General features: G+C 37.3%; 1 protein-coding gene across 2 annotated transcripts; it reads right to left on the minus strand.

Annotated features, from left to right (window-relative positions):
* Positions 1-91: 91 nt before the first annotated feature.
* arpc1a.L (actin related protein 2/3 complex subunit 1A L homeolog) lies at positions 92-18740 on the minus strand. Of its 2 annotated transcripts, none has more exons than XM_018236258.2 (11): positions 18584-18740; positions 16307-16392; positions 14029-14123; positions 13675-13779; positions 10168-10390; positions 9113-9220; positions 8146-8358; positions 6817-6892; positions 4459-4652; positions 2952-3042; positions 92-569 (listed from the first exon to the last, which is right to left on the minus strand). In XM_018236258.2, exons 3-11 carry the CDS (start codon positions 14090-14092, stop codon positions 531-533), a joined length of 1113 nt encoding a protein of 370 aa, XP_018091747.1. In that variant the 5' UTR covers positions 14093-14123; positions 16307-16392; positions 18584-18740; the 3' UTR covers positions 92-530. The 2 variants fall into 2 exon arrangements, with proteins under 2 accessions (XP_018091747.1, XP_018091748.1); XM_018236259.2 differs by having other exon boundaries at positions 18304-18714.
* Between the last annotated feature and the right edge of the window lie 445 nt (positions 18741-19185).

A 19185-nucleotide genomic window follows, 5' to 3' on the forward strand; every position in this document is an offset into this window, starting at 1 on the left:
ACTTTTATCAACAGCGAATCTCCTTTGTCACTTAGCTGCCCAGATAACCACTTATTGTACCCTATGATACAAAATAAAATTCATATGCATATCGGAGTATTTTGCTTTTTTATTTCCTAGCAGACAATTTACATAAAATTCCCCTTTTACTTTGTAACAGATGCTCCCCACAGAATCTACTAAGAGCAGCTTTGGTAAATTATGCAATTAAATGAAGAAAAAAAAATTTAAAACAAAAAGTGCAACTGATTCCATTGATCTTCATCAAAAATTAACAACGGTACATACAAGACAGAAACCCAAACATCCTAGTTGAATTTGGAGCTGAAAACATTATAAACAGTTCCAAAACATAAGCCCATGCAGCCTCCATCTTTAAGTAGCCATAACAATATTACTGAACTTCTCCCACTTCTCATGGGCCCAGCTGGGCATTGAAGGATTTCTGCTGGCAGCTGTCGGTTATATTTAATCAGTGCATTGGGTCCCACAAGGTCTTTTTGTCCTGCTAGGAAAGGCAATTTTACCCATCACATAATCCTGAGACCTTGAATGTATGACTCCAGGGTCTAAAAGGAAAAACAGTTAAATGTTAATTACCTCTAGTACACCGAATTCTTTATGCGAACATCAACCAAATTAATTATACTAAACAGGATCAGGACAGGATTAACAACAGTTTGAAAAAAACACAACACATCTGTTAAATATTTTGGATTTGTGTACGGTAAAAAATGAGACAATTCTGGTAACAATGGATATCCAGAGTCTCTATACATTCATTATGCATGAAGCAGGGTTAGGTGCAATACGTGAGATGCTTGTTATGCACAATGATTACCCCCACCAAATACAATATTTTTTTCTCTCGTTATTAGAGGTGGTCCTGAGGGAGAATTATTTCATGTTTCAGGACCAATTCTATAAACAAGTACAAGGTACTGCTATGGGGAGTAACGTTGCACCTACCTACGCAAATTTGTATATGGATCACTTTGAATGGAACTATGTCTATACAAATCCTTTGTACCAACAATACTGCCAGTTGTATCATCGCTACATAGATGATATTGTGATGTTGTGGTTGGGACTTGTTGAGAGTCTTACAAGGTTTGTTGCATATTTAAATACTGTGGTCCCAACCTTACATTTTACTATGGAACATGATTTGTAGACAGTAAATTTTCTGGATGTGACAATCAAGAAGGAAGGCACTCAGTTAATAACTTATCTATATAAGAAAGAGACAGAGCACAATAACTTGTTGCATTTCTCTAGTTTTCACGCTCCGCCATTGAAGAACAATTTGCCTAAATCACAATTTATGAGAGTGACACGTATAGTCTCTGAACAACAGAAAGAAATCCAAAGACTAGATGAAATGCAACAGAGATTTGCTGTGAGAGGGTATCCCAGGGAACTCTTGGAAACTGCAAGAACTGAGGTAGAGAGTTTACCACAAAATGAATTGAGACAACAAAAAGGTCCAAGGGAATCCCCTAGACTGGCATTTGTCAGTAAATATATGACGGCTAGCAACAATGTCAGTGAGATCATTAGAAAACACTGGCATATTTTACAAACTTGTGCATCACATATACGGATATTTTCAGAACCCCCTTTAATGGCTTATCAGCGAGGTAAAAACCTTTGTGATAGCCTTATAAAAGCGGATATGGGGGCATCCACTAAATCAGTACAAAGGTTTTTGGGTACAACTAAAATGGGTACGTTCCCCTGTCTTAATTGTGCCAATTGTAATAATATCTCTAAGGGTGCATATTTTACACATCCACATACATTCGGAAAATCAATATAAAAATTTTTATACATGTGATTCAACATATGTAATATATCTGATCAAATGTCATTGCGGCCTAGCATATGTGGGAGAAACATCACAAAAAGTGAAAGACCGCATAAAAACAACATAAGTCCAATATTTGTTGTGGGTATACACATCTCCTCATTCCAGCACATATTGCTGAGGCTAGACATACAATAAGCCAATTACGATACCAAGTCATTGATACTATAGAACCCTTGAGACGTGGAGGTAATAGGATCTTACAGATTAAAAAATTAGAGATGAAATGGATACATAAATTGGGGACACTTCATCCTGGTGGGTTGAATCAAGAACACACACCGATGCTATTTATTTGATATGGTTGGCCTGTTATTTTAGTGCTGTGTGTAATATATCCTTTTTTTGTTTTTATTCTTAGATTTTCACAGCTCATACCCTGGGAATGACTGTGTCGACAATACATAGGCATTCCTGCACAGGTGTAGGGCATACAAATTGTGAGTTATATTTTTAAGATATGTGGATATGCAAAATTAATTTCAAAAATGCGACACTGATGTGAAGCAAAATATTTTAAACAATGTACAATTTGCACATGGAAGCAAGTAATTGGACACTTTATATTTAAACACTGGAATTAGACATTTTATTGTCACACTTTTTGATACACATTTGAAATGTTTTTAAACTGCTACTATGTATGTTTTTATCCATGCACTTAATTAGTCACAATGTGAATGTCAGTGGCACTGATTGGGAGAGATGTTTGGAATTAAGTGAGCCTCCCCCTCTTAACACTACTTAAGGATTGTTTATTACACGTTTTTGTAAGCTTGATAAAGGGCTGGAAAAGCTCGAAATGTCGATTAGCTTGAGGCACGAATAAAGCAACCATTTTTTCACCATAATCGGAGTGCTGTTGGAAGTATTTTCTTGTACGTGAATCAGACCTGGGCAGACATGGTCACAGACGGCACACGACGCTGCAAAGAGCGGTGAGAGTGTGTGTGTAGCACTACTTTGTGTTTGTTGGATAATAATTTATGACAGTTACTTATATCTATAAATGCACAGATATGTATAAATAATCTTTTTTTTAATGTTTAAATCTACCTTTTAGGCAGTGATTATGACAAGTTACCTTAAAATCCCAGATAGTCATTGCTCCATCAATTCCTGTAGTACAGAACTTGCGACAATCAGTCTTGTCACCATCATAGATAGACACTTGGCTATCGGAGGAAATAAAAACAATAAAATAAATACGAATTTGAAAAAAACCTTTGGTTTCAGTCTACCTTACAAACTGGATGACCATCACTCCATGTTTTGGCCCTTTCTTAAAAAAAACATTTAAGACCACTACTCCTTCACATTTCTACATATACTTTCTCAGTTCTAAAAATCACTCCCTATAATTCAAATCAAATTCAAAAAGTTTAATTTTACACCTTCTTTTCTACAGGGTTTGTCAAGCAAAAAAAAAAAAAAAAAAACTACCTACACTATATAAATTCTTTAAATGTTGTTCACTTCAGTCTTGGAATTACATAATCGTAGCAAGCAGGCAGGCACCACACTGTTATTAAGCAAATCTTTGGATTTTGCCAAACTCTTGTTTATGTGCTAAAATTGGGGACCTGATGCACATGCCCTGGCTACACAATTAGACAGTGAGGATTGAGGGGGAGTGTGGAATGCAGTCACAGTGAAGTGCTGAATAGAAAGTGAAAGTAATTGCTTGCCCTGCCTCTATGCCCAAGACAGATATATGATTGACAGCTCAGATTTTTTAAATACGATTAAATATATGATTGGCAACTGAGATGTTTAAATACGTTTATAACAGGTATGGATATTTTAATCTAAAAAAGGATCTGGGTGTGGTGTTTCATTTGAACAGGACTTTTATTACTCAGCTTTTTATGCCTGGACTACAGGTCCCCTTTAACATCTGACTGCTCATGGCTATTGATTTAATTGGATCAGATCAACTGAAGGACCAAACTATATACCTTCCTATCACTACATGGTTTTCAGCCTGGAGTAACAGACTGCAGTTAATTGAGATTGCACAAAAGTGGGAACATTTAGGCAACGGCCATCCGGTTTGCCCAACCATCTTCCTCTCAAATTCCTCTTTATCTGCACTGTAACCTACCTAGATATTGACATTTACTAAATTATTTTGTGTGGGTTAGCTATAAAAGTAGTACTTTATATTGTTCTTTGTTTAATTCCCTTGCCATTTTCAAGGACATTAAGTTTCTCTGGGTCAATATTTGATAGTGTAGCTGTATCAATTGCAGCTGCATTTAATACAAGTTTCCCTTACCTAGGGTATGCTACTTAAATTCTGAAGCTGCATGCATATGTAGAAATAGCTTTTCTATTTCCTGGCAACCACTTTTCAGGTATCCAAGCTGTGCATCTAATTCTCTTTTTCAAGGCGTAGTCTGGCTTTTTACTTATTGCAAACAATAAATCCTTATATTGACAATCTTTATCTGACACACTGCCGCTAGATTCACTTTGCGGTCTCTGTCACTAAGCCTCACTTTGTATTTCCAGCTTCAAAAGTCTAACTTGTTTCCGAACCCATCAGAAATGCACGAATGTACGAACTGCTCTTCCCTTAGCAAACCTACGTGATGCTGTTCTGATGAAGAGTCTCCAGGGTGGTATTACGGTCTTCTGTGGTAGCCCTCTTGTCCATGTTGCGAAAGCGCTCCATGGCAGAGATATTGCGTTGAGTGCTCTGCTTGGGAATGTCCAGTTTGGAAACAAATGTCAAGGAACCTTGCTCATCGTAGGTGAACAGCATTGGACAGCAATCATGGCCCTGTATAAAAAAAAAAAAAAAAATATATATATATATATATATATATATATATATATATATATATATATATATATATGTATCAACGAAAAAATAGCCGCACCAACAGGACTTTCGTGAAAAACAAATAGTGTTTTTATTCAACGTTTCAGCCCCGTACTCGGGCCGTCCTCAGGAAGTGACACTTCCTGAGGACGGCCCGAGTACGGGGCTGAAACGTTGAATAAAAACACTATTTGTTTTTCACGAAAGTCCTGTTGGTGCGGCTATTTTTTCGTTGATACATGTACTATGGACATAGGACCAGCACACAGGCATTGCTTCTTGTTATTGCTGTGCACCAGATCTGTTTCTTTTATATATATATATATATATAAAAAAATTCTGTTTCCAATTTTTTTTCTTTAAAAAACACACTGATCAGAGTTTTAAGATGTTCAACAGGTTCCTGTTAAACATTTTAACCACAGAAGAATTAAAACAAAGAACATATAAAGCTAGACTACTAATTAAAGATAAACCAGCTAACACATAAAAGCCAGTTCTGTTGTTCTTTAGTAACCTAAATTGTTTTCTATGAACGTAATATCCCCTCATACGCCCTTGTGGTGTAATCCCAAATTACACCACTTTCTTACGATACCTGACACCTCAATTTGGGCCAAGTTTAAAATTAAATATGTTGGCCAACTGTACGATGCTCAAGGGCTGAAATCTTTTGCAGCTTTAAAGGGCATGTAAAGTCTAAAATAGAATAAGGCTAGAAATGCTATATTTTGTTTACTTAACATAAACATGAATGTACTGCACCACAAGCCTAATCAAACAAATAATTTATGCTTTCAAAGTTGGCTACAGGGGGTCACCATCTTGTAACTTTGTTAAACATCTTTGCAAGACCAAGACTATGCACATGCTCAGTGTGGTCTGGGCTGCTTAGGGATCATCATAAACAAAGCTGCTTGAATTTTGCATGACTGGGAAGTAAGGCGGGGCTCCCACTGCTGTTCATAAGTAAGATTGTTTCCCTGCTCAGCAGTTAGGGACCATCTAACAATTCCTATCCACAGCAGTAAATGAAGGGAGAATTTCACTGCATAAGTCAGGAGATAGGTTTCTTTTTCATTAAAGAAAGTAAAAATGGGATTCTATGTTTTTGCCTTTACATGCCCTTTAATTAGGGAATACAAGCTTCCAAGAACAATGTGGTTCATATACTTACAGATCAGACAGCTAATAGTCAATTTTCAGACCCCCCCCCCCCCCCCCAAGGTAACCCTGTCTCGGCTAGTGGAGCTATTAAGGTCGCCCAATCGTAAGCAGTTGGTATCTTGTATTTACTTAACTCTCAAAACTCAAAGAGGTAACACTTTTGCACAATGCTACACCACATGGACCACAACTAGACTCTGATGACTGGGATGACCATGCCCACTCATACCCATCTTCAGTGATTAGTAGTAATGGTATTATGATACAGTAATGTACCGTAATTCATAGGACCTCTCTCACAGCAGCAAGACTGCACTCGATGGGTCTTATGCTGGATAATCTAATTTTAAATGCGGAACAAGTCCAGGTACATTCCTACATGTGTTCTGGACCTGCCCACTGATCGATATATTTTGGAGAAAAGTGGTGGCATTTGTAGTAGAAGCATTAGACATGCGGAACGTGTGTTCCCTAGAAGCATGTATATTGGGTTTAGTGGAGAATATTGTTCAGGATACATACCAACGCACCCCCTCCTGAGACTCCTTTATTATTATGTCAGAAAAACTTATTTTAACTTGGAAGTTGCCCACCTCACCCACTTTAAAGAAATGGAAATCGATAATAACCCCCCCCCCCTACAAGCTAACATATGTTAGTAGAGGCTGCCCAGATAAATTTGAGAAAGTCTGGAGTGTATGGGTTGATATGACTGCTACGAACACACCCCAAGAATCTAACTAGCAAAACAACCTACATACTTGGGACCAGATGCCAATGCAAAAAAAGTGTTTTCTATAGAGGGTATTTAAAATAACTTCTAAAAGGATGAAGGGAGGTGGCGGGTGTTGAGGGAAGGAACTGTGCCACAAGATGAAAAGCAGATGGACCCAAATACAGACACAGAATCAGTGCAAGTAGTTTTACAAGTACACAGATTTCAGCAAAGACTTACCGCTGCTATCAAGCTGTTTTCCGATACAAAGATGACACTTAATAAAGGAAGAAACTCTGTCTTCAGTTGGGAAACACTAAATTTAAAAGACAGTATGTTATACTGTAAATCCTCCATCACTTATATTAGACATGATACAAAAAGTTTTAGTGTATTAGTGCCCATCATTTTTGTATGCAAAAGTGTTGCTTAAGACATTCTAATTATTGATTTAGAAAATGTTTTATTCAATTGTAATTGTTGTTTTAAAAACCAAGAGAGCATTTAAATCTGTAGAGGTGCAAAAAAATAAAAAAAAATATACTGTACTACTAAAAGTCCAATAGGTCATCTTTACAAGTTTCTTCCCTCCCTCAGCTCCACCACTGAAGTGTTTGGCAGTGGGATTTATTTTAAAGTTTTTTTTCTATATAGGCACTCAAGGAGCTGCTGCCCTGGGCATGAGCCTTTGGGTGCCTATAAAACAGTCCTGACTGTGACTGCTCTAAACTATATGGATATTGGTCTAAACTTGGTCTGGCCTTGTGCCAAAGCCATTATTTTCTAGGAAACTAAACATTGTTTTTAATTGGTCACATTATTCCATATAGGAAGACCTATAACATTACTATAAATACAGACACACACCCTTCAGACAATTGCTAGATACTATTAACAACCTATATAAGACTGATAAATTGTTTATATGGAAAGAGAAGGTACAGAGATACCTTGATATAGATACCTTGATATCTTGCAAAATAATTAAATTGTAAAATTTCCTCAGCAACCTACCATTTTCATAATAATGTATTCCACGTGTATCACGGTTTAAATTAATCGTTGCTGCTGCTACTTTAAACTCTAAAATATTGAAAAATAAGCCTTTATATAGACAATAAACAATGCCCATATATGTGATAAGAATACCTTTAAACAAAATATATTTAATTTACACTTCAACAACCAAGACTGTGTTCCCTTTATTTCTGTGAGAAGTAACTTGAATCCCAGGAGAAAGTCAACTGCCTTTCATAGCCTACGGATTCTTCAGATATAAACATCACAAAACCTGTATGTGAAGTTCTGAGACACAGAGGGTATATTTTACTTCAATTGCTACAGAAGCTCAATTCTGCATCAGGTGAACAACCCATTTAATTAGCTACAACATATCTATAAAATGTATTTGAAAACCTCATTGTAGTTTATAAGAGGTGATATGACTGGGACTATGAATAAACTGTATGCATGTATGTGGCTGTATAGAGCACTGTTTGAACATATTTTATTTATGTCCCTCATAGAGCCGGCATCTGAAAATTCTCAACAGGCACTCGAGTATATTACCTCATGTTTTTAGAAGCATCAGCTACTGACACAGTGCTGTCATGACTGACCCATGCAAGTTTGTTGCCACTAGCTGAGAAACTGACACTGTGCACCCAGCCTCCGCTACTAACTCCTCCAAACTCTGCCATCATCTGACCAAAAGGCATTTTTGATCCCCATGGAGTGCTTGCAGGTTTTTCGTCAACTTCCTTAATATATGCAGAGAAGACCCTAATTTTATAGGAAAAATTGATATGACAAAAAAAAACACATTAAAAAAAATATTATGAGTGACCTGTAAACAGACAAAAACATAGGCTCAGCATTAATTCAGACTTATACACTAAAGTTTAGTCTATATGTCTATTTTGACACAGATTATTAGAGAATTAAAGGGATACTGACATGGAAAAAAATTGTTTTCAAAATGCATCAGTTAATAGTGATGCGCCAACAGAATTCTGCACTGAAATTCATTTCTCAAAAGAACAAACAGATTTTTTTTATATTTAATTTTGAAATCTAACATGGGCCTAGACATATTGTCAGTTTCCCAACTGCCCCCAGTCACATGACTCTGATAAACTTCAGTCACTCTTTACTGCTGTACTGCAAGTTGTAGTGACATCACCCCCTCCCTTTCCCCCCAGCAGCCTAACAACAGAACAATGGGAATGTAACCAGATAACAGCTCCCTAACACAAGATAACAGCTGCCTGGTAGATCTAAGAACAACACTCAATGAAAGCAGTTCCATCCTAAAGTGCAGGCTCTTTCTGAAAGCACATGCCCAGGCAAAATGACCCGAGATGGCTGCCTACAATAAATATTACAACTAAAATAAAATACACTTGCTGGTTCAGGAAAGAAATTTTATATTGTAGAGTGAATTATTTGCAGTGTAAACAGTGTAATTTAGAAATAAAAAATAAACCATAAAAAAAAAAAAATCACGACAGAATCCCTATAACAATGTATACCCTACCTTGTCTTGAAGTCACAGGATCCAGCTGCCAGCAAAACATTGTTGGGATGCCAGTCCAGGCTCAGCACAGTTGAACGAATTGGCTTCTTGATGTGTTTGCTTACCCACCTGCAAATAAAAAAAACCAATATTATTAAAAATTGTTAAAATTACTTTAATGCAGAAGGGGGCGTAGACTTCTCGGAAAAGGTCTCAAAAAAATCAACTGCTTGTACAAGTGATGATCTTTTCTGCTTTCGATGCATATACCGAAAGTGGAATGCGTGCCCTAACAGGAAGGGACATATCGGATGGTGGTAACGCCCCTTGAGAAGAAAAAGAGTCTGTATAACAAAGTGGGTAAGCAAGATTGTCCAAATAGGAGAAGGAAATTGCGGGGATCCCCCCGAGTACATGAACGTCTGTGCTGCTAAATGAGTTCTGAAATTGGAATTACCGAAGTACCAAAGTACCAAAGTGATTGGTGCCTGTTCCACTGTGTCCCTTGCAACAAATTGGCCTCAAGGACAAACCTCAGCACATATCTTACACCCCGACAAAAAGTGACTGTATTATTATTATTATTATAACAGGGTTACTATTGACTAATAATTATACAGATGAACCCATGAATCACATATATTCATAGACTGACTTAGTGGACTATAACCATCCGGTTACATAAACTGTTGGAATGTCAAATGTTTCAAGTTGCAACTACTGGTACTTTTTGGGGGTTTTTTCTTCTTTGATTTACAACTGCTTCTATTTTGATTAATTGCTGATGAACATAATTACATAGTTACATAACTGAACTCCTTAAATATTTTTCATACATTAAGGGAGTTAAGAATGTTTGCTTACTTGTGAAAAAATCTGAATGTAAAAAACTTGATTGAATGCTATTGGGGAAAAGAATTATTTCGAGTTAATAGGCTAAAAGACTTTGAATATCTCAAATTTTTTGAATTTGAGCGGAGACCAGCGTAAAACACCCGTAAATCATGAAGGCAAAAACCATCTTCAAAAGCTTGAAAAGAGTGAAACATATAGTTAATGTAATGCAGAGAACTCACCAGTCATTTTCAGATTCAAAGTAGCACACAGATATAAGTCTTGCACCACTTCCCACTGCAAACTTATTTTCGAGGGGAGACCATTTTACAAAGGTAGCTGCACGGTTAATGCGGAGAATCACCAATGTTGGCTTCCAAACACCATCTTTTTGACTCCAAACATATGCATTACGGTCAGCACCACACGTTACTATACGGTCACTTTTAGGAGCCCAGTCAATGCCTGGGGAAACAAAAATGTGTTATGTTCATGACAGCAAAAGCTTCTATAATTATTTGCAGCAGTCAGTTCAGCCTAATAACAACCAGATAGTTTGATTATTATATACACAGCAACTAATTGAAAGTCTTCAACTGTTGGCCTACTATGTATGAGTTATTATACCCGGAGTAAATCATGTACAGTTTATATATTCCCATCCCTTAGTGATTAAGTATATAAACTGATAGATGATGGAAGCTGCAGACCAGCTGCCTCTAAGTCCTAAATTAGTCAGCCATAATGAGCTTTGTTTATTTATTTATTTTTTAAGAAAATCAGAGCATTTTTATTATTTATTTATAGTGTTTCGTGACTAAAATTTACTCAAATGGGTGACAATAGATTTCCTCTGCTGAATAGTGGATTGCACACTTACAGCTAGCAAGAATTGAAACCATGGGTTTTGGTAACGATTTACATGTAGCCTTCACTGCCAGATAGGTATCTGGTGTACACTCTCCATGACATTTCCACCACAAAAATGACATATTATACAATAAGAGCGGTACATTCTGGCAGTTTGCAATGAATGGAGTTGAGCAGGGACTAGCACTTTAAAGGGGTTGTTCACCTTTCAAAATGTATAAAAGTTCAGGTATTATTGGATAGTATACCAGAAATAAAAGACTTGTTTTCAGTCGCTTTGTATTTTCACTGTTTTTCGAATATTAAAGTTATCATTTTCTATCTCAACTCTGGGAGGGGGTTCTGTAAACTATTCTAAAGTAATATAATATTTCTGCTCTATGTCCTTGCTGAGCAGAATCCCTAAATTTCATTAAAGGAAAACTATACCCCCAAAATGAACACTTAAGCAACAGATAGTTCATATCATATTAAGTGGCATACTAAAGAATCTTACCAAACTGGAATATATATTTAAGTAAATATTGCCCTTTTACATCTCTTGCCTTGAGCCACCATTTCGTGATGGTCTGTGTGCTGCCTCAGAGATCACCTGACCAGAAATACTTCAATTTTAACTGTAACAGGAAGAAGTTTGGAAGCAAAAGACACAACTCTGTCTGTTAATTGGCTCATGTGACCTAACATACAGTACAGTGAATCCTAAGATCCCAGGGGATGATTACCCAATGGCACATACTACTAGAAAAGTATATTATTATGAAAATGGTTTATTTAGATGAAGCAGGATTTTACATATGAGCTGTTTTATGCAATATCTTTTTATAGAGACCTACATTGTTTGGGGGGAATAGTTTTCCTTTAAATGGAGCTGTTAGAATTGATACAATTTTCAAATGCTGCTGAGAAATAAACTGTAACAGTCCTGATTTTGCAACTGGATTACTGAGCTACCAGACTGAAACACCAGAGAGAGAAAGAACTTAAAGGGGATGTAAAGGCAAAAAAATAAAATCCAATTTTTACTTTCTTTAATGAAAAAGAAACATCTCCAATCTGCTAATTAAAAAATGTCTACCATTTTAATAAGAAACCTGACTGTATGCAGTGAAATTATCCCTTCATGTACTTGCTCTGACTCCTGTGGATAGGAAACTATCATACTTTCAAACGGCATAGGGAGGGACTTCCCAGAACTCAAGCAGCTTTGTTTGTTTCCCTGTAGAACAGCCAACGACCATGTAGAGATTTGTATCTGCAGCAGTCAGAGCAAGTAAATGAAGGGGGAATTTCACTGAATACAGTCAGGTTTCTTATAAAAAAAAATTGTACAGATTTTTTAATTGAAGTATATTGGGGATAGGTTTTTTTTTCAGATAATAAAGTAAAAATGGGATTTTATTTTGCCTTTAGATCCTCTTTAATGTTTCCAACTCCAGTGGCAGGGACAAAGATCATGGAGTGAGATTTAAACAGATAAACTGGGATTCTATTTGGAGGATTATTTTGCTGCAGCCACTGGTTCTGGAGAGTTGGAGAAAGTTTGTATTAAACAATACAAAAACTATAAAATCCACATTACATTACATGACAACACAGGACCCAGTGCAGTCTGCATATTCTATTAACTTCAAACTTTAATTTAAAAGAAAGGTCAAAAATAAAAAGCAGTTAAAAAAATGTCTTTATTACTGATGTACTATCTGAAACCACCTGAACTGAAAAAATGTGTGAAGGTAGGTGAACAACCCCTTTAAGCACATTATATACAGTGAGAGGTTCTGAAACCTCAAGCAAATTACTCAGTGAAGGTCTGGTAATGCAAGTACATTATACAGTGGGTTCTGGCACGACAAAGCACATTATATGGAATAAGAAGCAGAGAGTATTAGCACCCCAGTGAAAATTACATTCAATGAAAAATGAGGAGCATTGGCATCCCTATGACATTTTATATATTAAAAGGCAGTTGGGCAATACTCACCGCCCTACTGACACCCCCCCAATGATTTTTTTTCTGCTATCCCCTTCTTTAACCCCAGACACTTTTCCCTCACCCAATCAACCTCATCTTCTGCAGCCGGTCAATATTTTAATGTTAATAAAAGTGAAGGTATGTACCGTATACTGTATACCATTGTCCCTCCTTAAGTTTCTGCTGCCCAATTCTCTTCTACCATTAAAATGTATAGGAGACCGACCATCAGCCCTGCCTTAGGATTACGGCACACGGGTAAAATATTGGATATTGATTCAACAGGGGCAGGGATTGATGCAAATAATCTCTATAAAATGTTGTGGAATATGTTGGTTCTATATAAAGAATAATAACCCACATGTTGCAATTGCAACTATTTTCCCATGTTGTAGACTCCCCTTTATAAAAAAAAAAAATTGCAAACAGTATTTTGATATACAAGTCAAAACTAGACATTATCAGTAAGCTGTTGTCTATGTGTAAACTTTTAAATTGCTAAGCCTTTATTAATAAATAACTTACCGAAACTCCGCTTGCGCTCCTCGTCAGAAAAGGCGATCCATCGTGTGGCGCTTGATTTCTCCTCCCTGCTTTCCTTATAGGAGATAGTCAGGGATGAGAAATCGAGGAGGGATCGTCACCGTGTCACCTTTTCTGAAGAGGCGTGCAAGCAGAGTTTTGGTAACTTATTTCTTAATAAAGACTTCGAGATTTAAAAGTTTAATATGTCTCTGTGTTTTTTTTTCGTTCTACACGAATGAATTTTTTAATAAAAAAAATTTATGTTACTGATCCTTTAATACAAATATGAGGCAGGATTTCTGGCCAGGCCAAAAGTCCACCACACTGGATTGGTGTGTGTGTTGGATTTCTCGCAAAATATCCCTTCTCCATGACTTACCTGTGATGTGCCCATTGTGTTCCTTTAATTCATGACATTTTACCCACTGGTTTCCACTGTTCTTGTAAATATGAACTTCATGGTTATTTGGACTAATTGCAATCTCTGGTGAAGAATATTGAAATAAGCATGACTTATAGAATTAAAAAAACAAAAGTCAAGTAAATAGAATTAAGCAGAAAAAATGCACTGAATTAAAACAATATGCAGATCATATTCTCCGTATAGATTTTTTATATTTCAATAATGCTTTAAAAAATGTATTTATAGGTTTATTTCACCCATTTAAATGACCAGTTAATGGTTCGGTTTGCAAAACAGAGATTTGACAGTGACAGGTTATGCATAACTTACGTGTGAGATCCTTATTCCAGGCATGGCAAGTAATGGGTTCAAGTAAAAACTGGTGCAAGGACATTGTGATCTTCCTTTTGTGCCTCAAAGAAAAACTGCAAAAATACAAATGATAAAACAGCAAAGAATTGTGTAGAATATATAAAAAGAGAAGGGAGGGGGTGATATTACTCCAACTTGGAGTACAGCAGTAAAGAGTGACTGAAGTTGATCAGAGCAAAAGTCACATGACTGGGGGCAGCTGGGAAACTGACAATATGTCCAGCCCCATGTCAGATTTCAAAATTAAGTATAAAAAAAATTATCTTTTGAAAAATGGATTTCAGTGCTGATGCATTTTGAAAATAACTTGTTTTCCCATGACAGTATACCTTTAAAAAAATCTACATGTAAAAAAAAAATAAACACTGTATCAAATACCAGTATTTATGCTACAGTATTTATACCAGTATTCATGCTACAAAATGTTAGTGCTGCTTTACAATAATCTAGTTACTTCTAGTGAAGTACAGACACTGAGGTCATACATTGAGGAATGTAAACAATACCATCAAAATGAAGTTTCCATAAATGATCACATAACATACAATGTTTACATACTGCTTCAAGAAAAATCCTCTTTCTACTACAGAGGTTCTGTTTTTTTCACCCAGGGCTTAACATCTTTTCGCCTTCTGACTCCGCAAACATCACTGTTACACATTAAGGGAGCTATATAGCAAAATGGAAACTCCCCCATATCTTATATGTAATAATGAATGAATAGATGGTGCGGTTTTCACTCTGGGTTAAAAATTATCATTGTCTTTAAAAAATGACCCTTTATTGGAGCTCCCCATAGAGCTATGGCCCATCGCAATGTTTCAAATGAGAGGTGGGCATGTTCTAATGGAGCCTGTCAGTAGTACTGTAGAAGGAGGACAGCCAATCACAGCCATACATTCACAAAACAAAATCAGACTTCAGTTCCCCATCAGGTCATCCAACTGTTGATTTGGTCTCTATTCTACAGTGCAGGTGCTGCTTGCATCCCTACACAACTTGAGAAAGGAGGCAGCAGGAAGTTTAACATATGGGTGGTACTAGTTTGGGGAAATTTTTCACAAATCAGCCAGAAACAACCCTTTAAAGGAGTGGTTCATCTTCAAATTAACTTTTAGTATGTTATAAAAGTCAATTCTAAGCAACTTTTAAATTGGTCTTCATTTTTTATTTTTTAGAGTTTTTGCATTATTTGCCTTCTTCTTATTCTGACTCTTTCCAACTTTCAAATGGGGCTTACTTACCCCGTCTAAAACGAATGCTCTGTAACGTGTTATTATTGGTTCTTTTTATTTCTCATCTTTCTATTCAGGCTCTCTCATATTCATATTCCAGTCTCTTATTAAAATCAATAAATGGTTACTAGGGTGGTTTGGACCCTAGCAACCAGATTGCTGAATAAAAAGCTAAATAAGTAAAAAAACACAAAAAATGAAAACCAATTGCAAATTGTCTCCAAATATCACTCTCTACATAATATTAAAAGCTCATTAAATGGTGAACAGCTCCTTTAAGCCATCTAAATTTAAAGGAGTCTAATGCACAGACACATTTTTTTTAACACAATATGTCCCTTTAAAACATTTTGCATACCAACCACAGACCCCCTACCAGCCAGTCCCTTTTGATATCTTTTGCATAACTTGATGCTTTACCAGGTAGACTTCTGATGAAACATTCATTGGCTACAAGGGGATTCCAATTGGGAGGTATCTCCACCATTTGGTATGCGAGATGTTCAAATATTTTCTTTTTTTAAATTCTGCATATCGTTACATGTATTGATACCAGGACTATTCTGCAACTTTTATTCATAAATATAATAATAATAATGTCTCATTTTAGTCTATTAATTCAGGAATTGGTATACTAAGACCGCTAGCAATTAACCTTACTATATTTGTTGCGTCCTGTTTATAATTGGAAGGCTAACAATTAGAAATCTATTAAAAGAATTTAAAAAGTGCATATACGGTAATAGGTCAATCTTTAACATACTAAAGGTTAATAAAAGTGTAAACATACATTTTAACATTGATTTCACAGAAAAATAAACAACAAAGACATTTGAAAATCAATGTTTTATGATAGAAACACAGACATCTTTTGGACTAACTATCCTATTGTAAAATCATAAGCAGAGCCATCTATAAAACGTCCTTACATTTTGAGAAACGCTGCTATAGAGGGTACCATAATTTGAGGAAAGCTCTAGATGGCTGTAGTGCCCACATACCTGGAGAGAATGGATGGAATTGTATGCTCTACTTATCACCGACAGCGGAGGAAAATCTGGTCCCACTTCTCTAAATAGCTGTAAACCTGAACACAAAGGAAACAATATGGCATGTATGTATCACAAAATTATTTACTGCAGATAATTAAAAGAGTGCCTATCGCCTAGGTGTGAGCTAACAGATCCCGCAGGGGAAACAATAGAATTTTTCTAATAAAAACCCGTAACAAGAGCTCTGGCCCCTATACTTGGTGGGTGCAACTGTGGATGGAGAATAGCTCATAATTAGATTAACATCCATCAGATAAATCCATGATATGGCAACCTCTTGCAAACTAACACATGAACAGATATTATTGTATGAAATGAACTTGATATTTGGTGCTTGTATGGTAGGAGACGAGGCGACCTGTATCGGCAAAAAACTTGGATAACAGTAGTCTTGTCAATCGGACAGGATGGAAGCGCCTTTGAAGGTGCACAAACAACGCCAAAAGGAACAGTAACACCAAAAAGTTAAAGTTTTTTTTTTTTTAAGCAATGAAAATATAATGTACTGTTGTGCTGCACTAGTAAAGCTGGTGTTTGCTTCAGAAAGACTACTATAGTCTCTATAAACAAACTGCTGTGTAGCTGAAAATAGAGAAAAGGCACAGGATACACAGCAGATAACAGATAAACTCTGTAGTATATAATGGGATTCTTCAGAGCTGTTATTTACTGTATATCCTTTGCTTGGACACCAATGTGTGTTTTTTTAATTCTTTTTAAACCCCTGGCCACCAATGTATTATTTTAATACTCTATAGGCCCCTGCCACCAATGTGTTTTTTAACTTGTAGGGGGGCCACGACCACGAATGTTTTTAAATAAACTTTTATGGAGGCCCTGGTGGAAATACTTTTTTTTTTTATCTTATAGGGGGGCTGACCACCAATGGTTTTTCTTTTAACTTGTAGGGGGACCCTAACCACCAATGTTTTTTTAAAAAAAAACTTTTATGGGGGTCCTGACACCAATAGTTTTTTTTTAAACTTATAATGGGGGCCCTGACCACCAATGGCTTTTTATAACTTTTGAGTGAGGGTTTACCGTTTTTAGCGCAGGTATGGACTTTTTACTATGGTGTGGGGTGGGCAGGGACTAGGGGGCCCAGAAAATTTTGCTGTGTGGGGCCCATGATTTCTGATGGCAGCCCTGAATACAAGTCACACCAAGTCTGCTAATTTTTTTTAAATAAGATTTTCTTTATTGACTTTTGAGTTAACAGCTAACAATTAAAAGAAGAGGACAAAAGAAGCAAGGAAGGATATCAGTTAGGCATTGTATTGATGGTCACATGCAGGGCAGCCATCAGGGGGGGATAGGGGGAGGGTTGTAGGGGGCCCCTAGGGTAAGGGGGGCCCGGCCACACTTACTTGATTATCCGGGCCCCCCATCTTTCTGAGAGCTGCTGACTTCGGGAAGGCATGGACGTTTAAAGGGCCCTGGCCACCAATTTTCTTATATTGTGGGGGGGGGGCCCTGGCCACCAATTTTTTTTTCTGATATGGGGTCCGAGCCACCAATATTTTTAATGGGGGGGCCCTGGCCACAAATGTTTTTTTATGGGGGGCTCTGCCCCTGACCACCAATATCTTTTTATTTTTTATTAACATGTGGGAACCCTAGCCACCAATATTTATTTTTATTTTTTTTACTGTGTGGTGGGGGGGCGGACCTGTGGGGTGGGGAGGGCGGACCTGTGGGGTGGGGAGGGCAGACCTGTAGGTGGGACTAGTGGTGGGCGCAGCGCAGGGGGCCCAGGAAATTTTGTTGTATGGGGCCCTGTGATTTCTGATGGCGGTCCTGGTCACATGGGACTTACACATACATTAGCCCTGGGTGGATTTTTGTGAAGGGTTCTCCCTCTGAAGTGACTCAGAAGCATCAGCTAGCAGAGCCCATTGTGGCACTAATTGTGAGCTCATCTAATCACGGTTGAAAAGCTCCCTTACCTGCAAACGTCATTGGCTGTATATTATCTTGTAGTAAAACTGTCCAGCAAAATTAACTGCACCGGTTAAAAAGGATCGGTATAGTAATTACCATGCCGCTTTTCCCCGAGCGTTACAGTATTAATATAGGCTTTCCCTCATTCACTCATCTTGCTCCTCAAGCTTTTGCACGACCTATAGGCCCTTACTGCGATAAACCCTACAAGCGACAAACTGGCGGAACTATACTCGCAAGCACAGTTTACATAACCGGGAACTATTCACACCGAGGTTCACTCACCGGCGCGGTACCAGTTCGCGGACTCTGGACAGTCAACGCGAACCCGGCCCTAGAACGAAGATTTCCCTGACGGCTTCTGACCACAACAACGCATGCGCGTACAAACGGGGAGGAGCACACAAAGCAAGCGGCCGAAGCTAAAGGCTACACTGCGCATGTGCTAAGGGTTACACTGGTTAAATTTTTATAGGAGACATATGGTGCAAAAACAATAATCTGTCATTATCTAAAGAAGGAATGTTTTTGAAAAAGATATGGCTTATTGAAAAATGTCCTTAAAACCCAACTAGCCATGTCCATCTGTCCATCATCCGGAAGCCTGCCTTTGCTTTGGGACTGCAGGATTGTGATTGGCTGTCCCCCTCTTACTCTGTTTCGACCACCCCTCATTTGAAACAGACAGCGACTGTAGCAGATGTATAAGGAGCTCCAATGAAGGGGACATTTTTGAAGATATCAATTTTTAGCTCAGATCAAAACAAGCATCATATATAATTTATTAATCCCTACAAAATTAGGGGCTTTTATTACACTTCCCAAATCCTATATAGCACATTGCTTCTGCATGGTGGATCTTATCAAAGTGTGTTTTTCTTACTGCT

Source organism: Xenopus laevis, chromosome 9_10L (genome assembly GCF_017654675.1).
Source record: "Xenopus laevis strain J_2021 chromosome 9_10L, Xenopus_laevis_v10.1, whole genome shotgun sequence".
Classification (NCBI taxonomy): Eukaryota; Metazoa; Chordata; class Amphibia; order Anura; family Pipidae; genus Xenopus; species Xenopus laevis.

What these genes read in the sequence shown, in the direction of transcription:
- arpc1a.L (XM_018236258.2), bottom strand. Translation starts at nt 14,092, where the DNA reads ATGTCCTTGCACCAGTTTTTACTTGAACCCATTACTTGCCATGCCTGG. An exon ending in TTTGAATCTGAAAATGACTG is followed by an intron (nt 9,221 to 10,167) that starts GTGAGTTCTCTG and finishes TTTTATTTGCAG; the next exon opens with GTGGGTAAGCAAACACATCA. An exon ending in AAAACAGCTTGATAGCAGCG is followed by an intron (nt 4,653 to 6,816) that starts GTAAGTCTTTGC and finishes TTTTTTATACAG; the next exon opens with GGCCATGATTGCTGTCCAAT.